The 8,557-nt window shown below is 34.1% G+C and overlaps 1 protein-coding gene across 1 annotated transcript; it reads right to left on the bottom strand.

Annotated features, from left to right (window-relative positions):
* Positions 7,852-8,268, bottom strand: LOC105178281. Its single transcript, XM_011101729.2, has one exon. The coding sequence runs from the start codon at positions 8,266-8,268 to the stop codon at positions 7,852-7,854; it is 417 nt and encodes a 138-aa protein (XP_011100031.1).

Raw genomic sequence — 8,557 nt, 5'->3', positions numbered from 1 at the left:
TTTTTTGTCAATAACTTTCTTATTCCATTTAATTCAGCAATTTGGATGCTTTAATGCAAAATGCAGACACGTTTGGTCAAAATGCCTCCAAGCCTCTACACCGAACGGATGGTACATTAAGTCCTCCTCTTTCTAATGTGTGGCTTGCCATGTCATATGCTCCGCAATCGCTCTCGAAGTATACAACTTCTGTAGATGGGGAGTAAGTGGTAGGTACCTAAGAACCGTATACGAGAACTTCTTGCGATAGGGGTTACGCTCCCTAGTCGACTTGTACCTAGCGTCTCTTCAAAACTTGCAATATTTCAATTCAATCTTGTCCTTACAATACAACATAAATCCATTTTTACACGTATCGGTCTTTTTAACGGTTAAACCCTAATCTCTTATTAACTTCTTTGTACTGTTGTAATCTCTTGGCAAGGTGTGAGGGATAATATATTATTAGCCCACTAGGACAGTTGATCATATGTTCGGTCTAAAAAATTGCCCTCGACCTTGATAGTCACCAAACCAGCAACCATCGCCAACTAAGATTAGGTACAACCGCTATACAACGGTTGGTCAACAACATGCACTATATAAAAAAAACGGTCTGACAACCTTAACACATAATCATAGAGCCCCCACCTACCATGAACTAGGACTGACATCAGTAGGGCAGGACTTCGTATCATCATCAAGCATACCATCGTGGTAAGAAGAAAAATAATCCAATCCGGTTGCATCAAAAACCATCCTCTGTTCTTAATTCATATGTTGTTCATCACCCCAGTGCGAATCACCCTCCTCTTGGGTAGCTAGAGTTTGCTCCTCTTGAACTGAAGTGGCAGTCACAGTATCAAAGTATTCCTACATCGTCTCCTCATCATGCAAAGTCATATTATAATGTTTCAGCATAAACCCTCGCATACATAGGTCAAAATTGACATCTTCGGGTGTTTTGAAACTTTCATTGTTGCACTTCCGACACTGGTCAACTAATCTTGTCTCCATTCATATATTCCATTCCAATTCCTATGCTTGTTTGGTGGAGATCATATTCACTTTGGTTTTGTAGTAGGTAAACTTGAAGGAGAAAGAGACATCACTTTAGGTTTGTTGATTTACTGCGTGATAATTTTGTTGAAAAAGATCGAAGTCACAGTATTTATTCACTCAAGATTGGGTTTCTCTACCAGATGTTATTCCTGTGGCTTTAGGGGGTACTCACATTTGGCATATGCCTGCTCTAACGAAGATCTTTGATGATGATTCCATACTATAGTACGATGGAGGAACTTTAGTACACCCTTGGGGTAATGTGCCAAATGCCGTAGCTAACCGAGTAGCTTTAGAAGCATGTGTAAAAACTCGTAATGAATGACATGATCTTGCTGCTGAGGGTAATGCAATTATCTGTGAGGCTAGCAAATGGATCCTGAACTAGCTGCCGCTTGTGAGGTATGGAAAGAGATCAACTAAAATTACAAAAGATCCTCTAATTCCAATTAAGAATTAGCTCGGGCCTTTAGGAATAGTCTTTCTGATTGTGAATGTTTATTGATTTTACCATTTAATAACTCATAATCAGATTTTGGTAAATAACTATTTGCAACTTGACAATTTAAAACAGACTTTTCAAGTTTTCAAGAAATTAATCTTTCTACATATTATTTAATGGATGAAAATGTGAAAATTTATAACCCCAATCCATGCAGTAACATTATTTTCAATTTGAATTGGTATTTTCTCCACCCCAATTATTGTCAAGAAACATCTACATTAATGAGTCTTGGACAATTTATTTGTAAAAATATATGTATAGTAGAAAATGCACCACATCTAAAATCGAGTCAAGTTATACTTGTTTTAGTTGACTTTGTAGTTATACAATCCTAAGTCTTATTTGGCCAGTCCAAGAGCAACTATTCATGGCCATTATGGGGAAATCCTGTACGAAGGAGATATTTTAATTAAATTTATATATGAAATCAAGATCTGTTGATATAACCCAAGGGCTTTCGACTTTCTTTACAGACTAGGGAGAATCGCAAGACATAATGCAAATGGAAGGCTTGGATCGGACCCATTCATTAGGGGTAATAAAGAGAGGCAACCCAACCCAACCTGACCTGCCTTTGGTTGGCTCAAAGACAATACTTCAAAGTCTGTACTTTTGGCTCCACCTAGGAGACAAGGAAATGATGCACAACGAGTCAGTTCCTATAATGGTTCCAATATGGGAACATTGAAATTGTGCCCTTGTTGGCTACCATGTCAAATACCATACAGAGTATACCCAAACGAACCAATTCTGGACGTTTTCCCTTGACCAACTCCAAGTCCAATAGAAACAAATCCTACAGCCAATCCAGCAGCAATAACAAAAGCAGTAGAAATCAGTAGATCCATGATAAGTCCCTTGTACCAACAAAAAGAAATAGATAATGATACAATCAACCAATGAATTATGACTTAAATTCATCCAGTCGAAGTAACTAAGAACTTCGAATTTAAGTAATACTATTATTGAATCATCAGAACCACTTCAATGTCTCTTTTTTGTTTCTATCCATATCTAAAAAAGAAAAGAAATTTTTTTAGTGAATGTATCATAGCTTACTCCTATTTCTTTTTGTTTTTTTTTTGTGAAGACGAAGAAAGAAATTCAATTTTCTCGCCTATTTACTACGACAACAAATAGTCAAATTATCACTATATTTATTCCTTTTTCTACTTCTTCCTCCAAGTGCAGGATAACCCCAAGGGCTTGTGGGTTTTTTTTCTACCAATTAGGGATCTCCTTTCATCACCCTTATGTAAATAGTCCACCGGGTTCATAACTACTCCTCTTACTACAAGACACTTACTTAGCCAACGCTTCGATCCAGCTGTACCCAAACTATTCTGGTTCGCCCCAACATTCCCCAATTATCCGACTGTTGCTGAGTAGTTTTTGGATATTAAACGGACCTCCCTAGAAGATAATTTTAATGTGGCCGATTTTCCCTCTTTTGCAATCAATTTCGCTACAGCACCCACTGCTTTAACTAATTGTCCACCTTTTCCAAGTGTGATTTCTATGTTATGTATAGCCATGCATCTCAAATGAATTCAAGAACGTATTCGAAGAAATTCTGACCCCTAGTTGGAATGGTTTGTGGGTTCCGAACAACTATAGTAGCTGAACTTAATAAGATAAAAATTACAACCCAAGAAATAATAAGTACTTGGCCATGGACTTCGAAACCCCCTATCTGCCAATAGAAATGTTGGCCTACTTCCACACTAGATATATCATATAACCCTTTTAGTGTGTTAATGGAATCCCCAAGGGTTAGGCCCACTTTTTATAGGTTTAGTGGAATCTTTATGCTCAAAACCCTGATTCAAGTAGTCATTTATTTGGGACCTCCCAAGGAGCAGGAATTGCCATTCTAACTCTTGTTGGGGAATTCCATCCACAAGCATAAAGTTTATGACTGACTAATATTGCTTATTATCATTTAGCTATTGCATTTTTTTTTCTTGTTGTTGGTCATTTGTATATAACTAATTTTGGGATTGGACACAACATCAAGGATCTTTTAGATGCACATATTCCTCCAGGAGGATGATTGGGACGTGGGCGTAAGGATCTTTATGATACAATCAATAATTCTTTTTGTTTTCAATAGGCCTTGCTCTGGCTTCTTTAGGGGTTACTTTAGAATCATTAGCCAAACAATAACTTTGAAATCCATAAATCTGAAATTCTTGGCACAATTTTTCTGTAATTCCAAATAAGAGATTTCAAATATATGTATTTCAAATCCAAAGAATTTGAAATCTATTCATTATAAATCCTTACACAAATCCAACTCCCTCCTCCCAAATGCAACTTTTAGGGAATAGAGGATTCGGTCAGAATAAAAGAAGACACAAATCTTGACTCGTTAAGGCTGTAAACAACTTGATTTAAGACCAACACATCATTGATTAAATTATTATCGAGTTTCATAAATAGTGTATGAATTTGGTTCGATTAATGATCTAATCGAGTTCAAATTAACTTTAATTCATTAAATATGAGTCGAGTTCGAATAATTTAATATTTAAAATATATTTATTTTTTTTACTAATCGAATAAAGCTTAAGTCGAGTTTGAAAGTTTATCAAAGAGAAAAATTTGTCTATGCTTGACTTGTCAAGTTTAATAAATCGAGTTCGAAAAAAACTTTTCTCGATTGATCCCGAAGGAATATTGAATGAATCCATTAATTTTTCCCTATTTGTTGTGATATTAACGAAAGGGTTGGGAATATTCACCTAAATTCCTACTCAAAGCCCCACATCATATTTTCGATTAAGCTGATAATAACATTTAAAGACCCAATCTGAATTGTAGACTCATTTATAGTTTGTGAAGAAAAGATGAAATTTCTAAGAAAAAACCTTCTTGTCCCTTTCAATTTTTTTGTATCTTGATTTAGAGATACTTTGGTTTGAAGGGTCCAAAGATACTTTTATTCGAATTTATTATTTTATTATAAATCATAAAAAGAAATGATCCATCAATTTGTTGAATATAATTATAGGATTGTCCATTGTTGACAATTATGCCATCATTCAATTACTTTAAACATATATATATGCTCACACGCATCAAAGCAAAAATAAATCAATTTTTTTCTAATATTATAAACCACGATAACTTAAAAGTCGTTATCAATTAATATACGAAAATTTAAGTTTTGATAGCGACTAATCAATATTTGTCAAGGTTGAAATTATCATCAATACATTTATTATAGTTTTTTGCTAAGTACGGCTAATGTTAATTTTTCCTCTGTTGTAAAAATAAATGATAGCCGTTGTATAACTATCATATTAAAATATTTTTTGTATTATTATAATTAATTATAACAAAAAATCATATTTCTTCTAGTGTATATAAATATTGTATGTATGTACTATATATATACACAAAGGACACATCTGTGCTACTACAAACAAAAGAATAAATTATTCTCTACATTGTAACGACCACGGCTTAAAATTTATTGTAAATCAATACTATCTGCCACAGTCAAACAAAACTATACAGAAAAAAATTCAGTTTTAATCACGATTAATGAACATTTGTTATTATTTTAACTATAGCAAAAATATTTGCTATAATTTTTAGGAGTGGCTAATATATTAACCTCGCTGTAGAAACAAAAAACTAATAGTTGTTGTGAAATCATAATTTTATTGTATATACACAATGAATAAAATGCTCCTAGCTCTTCAATTAATTATTAAACAAGCCAAAATCCGAGGGTTTTTTTTTTATTCGTTATGATCTGACCTAACTCGATTCAAATTAAAAAATATATAAACTCATGATGACCATCTAATCCATCCTAAATCTGTGGTTCATGTAGAATATAGTGACAAAAATTTATAAATACCAATTCTACCCCAGGTATACCTTTTTCTACTTGCGTATTTTTTACAACTTTACATTTTTGTCATATACGAAGTTATTGACTCAGGCATCGAAGGATAATAGAAATTTTTTCTATGCGCTTTTTACTGTTTTGTATTTTGTAAGTCACGTGTCCGAGAGAATCAAAATTTATGTAAATTATATATTAAAGCTTTATTTATGAATTTAACATAAGCAAATTTAGACTTAAGTTACACACATCACACAGCAAAATAACGAAGTCGAAAATGACCTTTTCTTGATAAATTTAGAAAGAAAAGCAATATTTTTTTTTATAAGGAGCCTCTGTCCAAAACAAGCACATCATTAATGCAAAACCACCCTTCTAGGCCGCGTACAAGTCAAAGTATTTTATTTATTAATTTATGATACCATAATGTTATAAAATCAAGAACTCTAACAATACTAAGGTGGAAAAGAATTTTATAGACACGGAAGTATAATATTTTTCGTTTTGTAACTTAGAGTTTTTATATTTTTAGTTCAGTTGGTTGGGAGATTCTTATTTTTGGTTTTATAACTTTAAGAAAAGTAGTACTTTTAATTTCATAATATCTTTTCGCTAGATATTTAACAGAAAAGATTACGTGATTGTTAAGTGCATAAGATAAAAGTGCTAATTTTTTAAGTTGTAGGACAAAATTGATAACCACATAATCAGTGGGACAAAAAATATAAGTACCGTAATGCCATAAACACGTGGATCAACTACAATTGGCCTATCGCTTCTATAGACTATTCCTGGTGAGTTGCCTACCTGAGCCGGAACTCGCTTAAGGGAAAAAGAGCAAGCAACTGAAGACATCACATCGCTTTCTTCCTCCAAGACTATGCTACCACGTTAAAATATGTCATGAAATGCGAATAACTATGTTTTAGAAATTATGGACTAAAATTGATAACCCTGTAACCATGAGATCAAACATAGAAAGATCTTAAGTTACGGGACGAAAAGTGTTATTTTTCTTGGTAGATACTTTTTAGTAATATATATATTACACAGTAACGACAATGAATAATCTTCTATTTTCCGTTGGTGTTACATGCTAATATCGCATCAACACGCACATTGTGTGCAACCCAATTTTAATTTATAATTTAATTTCAATTATATATTTTTAAAATTCCCAAAAGACACTATTTCTTTTGTATCTAAGTCATAATTATAACTATTAATATCTAACTTAATAATTTTGAAATAGTTGTATTTACATTTCTAATATATTAATTTTTTTTCATTAATTATTCCTATTTTTAAAAAAATTACAAAAATCACCGTTTACAGTGTTTACGATCGAAAAAGTTGCTTGAAATAGTAAAATATCACAAGTCCTCTACCAATAAAAGGACAATAGATCCCTAATTAATATAATATATATGGCTTGTAGGTACAACTCTCCATGCCATGAAAACCCCAAACATGCGCACACCTCACGATTCAATTCACACGAACACACGCACGTGGGGGTTCCCGAATGGAATTAAAAGAATACTGGATTTTATCAATTTATTTTTTCTTAGAAGATATAATTTATTATATCATACGGTATTTTTAAAGGACAATTACACTCCCGTCTTTTGAAATTTGTAATTAGCTATAATTTTTTTTTAATTTGAGAAATTACATCTAGCACTCATGAAATATGCTTCCGTCTAATAAATTAGTCCATCTATTTGTCAAAATTCACCGAATTTACTGATGTTAACCAAAAAAATTGAAAGAAAATTTATATTTACCTTCGATTGACTTATTAATGATTTATTGCAGGTCAAATAAATCTTTTTATGATCAAATTACACTCATACGTCTTCACGCATTAGTGTATATGAGGAGGAATATTTTCACAGTTATAAGAATAATTTAGTCCAAAAAGAATGACCTACAATAAGTCAGTAATAAATCAATCAATAGCATATACCAATTTTCATTTGGTTTTTCTGTTAATATCAACAAATTTTTTAGTAACGTGGACTAATTTGTTAGATGGAAGCAAACTTTAAAGGTTTTAGATATATAATTTCGTAAACTACAAGGAGTCCACAAAAAATTATAAGTATGTTTCTACCAATTTTTACAGCTTATTGATAAAAATTTAAATAATTAAATTATTTTCACAAATTGTACTTCAAATTCAACTTATTTTTGCTTTCAACTCCTATTTTTAACACCAAGAAATAAGATTTTTCACTGTAGTTAATCGGCTGGTTCTCATACTTAGAAACCTTTGCAAAATAGCATTGATCGGTGCAATACAGCCAATTCATTTATAATTATTAAATTCACCGTCTTGATTACATACAACTCACTATGATACGATCCCAATATTTCTGGCGCACCGGATCACTGCACCCGATCCATATTCCCCAGAAAAAAAAAAGAAAAAGAAAAATTTTCTTCAGAACTTAGATTTCTTGCCGCCGGAGCGAAGCAGCAGCCGATTCCAAAACCCTCCTTTCTTCTTCGCGCTCACGCCATCTCTCCCGCCCATACTCCTCGGAGCAAACGCCATAGATCTGCTCTTCTTCAGCCCACTACTGCTCCCACCCATGGCGAAGTAAATCGAATCCAACACATCAGATGCAACCCGCTGGTGGTAGCCGCGGCGCCGTCCCTCGGCCGGCGAAGAGCAGCCGGAAGAGGAAGCGGAGGAGTAGTAGCCATACGCCGGCGAAGAAGAGAAAGAAGGAGAAGAGGGACAGTTATTACTAGTTATTCTCGACAGCCTCTCCCTCAGACAAGATGGGCAGACCCCCGGTTGCGGGTTTTGGTTCGGGTGGTTTCTGCAGACAACCTCTGCTTCGGACCAAGCCATGGGAGTTGTAGTCTTGATCGAACTTGACGAAACTAACGTCGGAATCACTGTAGAGAAGTGGGATTCGTCGGGGTTTATGTCTTGAGTGGTGGTGGGAATGTTGGTGAGTGGGGGTTTATATATATGGGTTAGGAGCAGACGGGCGTGTGGAAGTGTGAAGCGCAGTTTTAGAAGTCTGTGACTCGTGAGTGGGAGGATTGGGACCGGTTTGAGAGAGGACCGCGACCGACCGACCGACTTTTTTTAATGTTTGGTTTGGGTCCAAATCGGGAGAACCCGGGGGCGGGGG

The sequence above is a fragment of the Sesamum indicum genome, linkage group LG15 (genome assembly GCF_000512975.1).
Source record: "Sesamum indicum cultivar Zhongzhi No. 13 linkage group LG15, S_indicum_v1.0, whole genome shotgun sequence".
NCBI classification, from domain to species: Eukaryota; Viridiplantae; Streptophyta; class Magnoliopsida; order Lamiales; family Pedaliaceae; genus Sesamum; species Sesamum indicum.
Note: the sequence above shows the minus strand (reverse complement) of the source record. Positions and strands in the feature narration are given on the sequence as shown.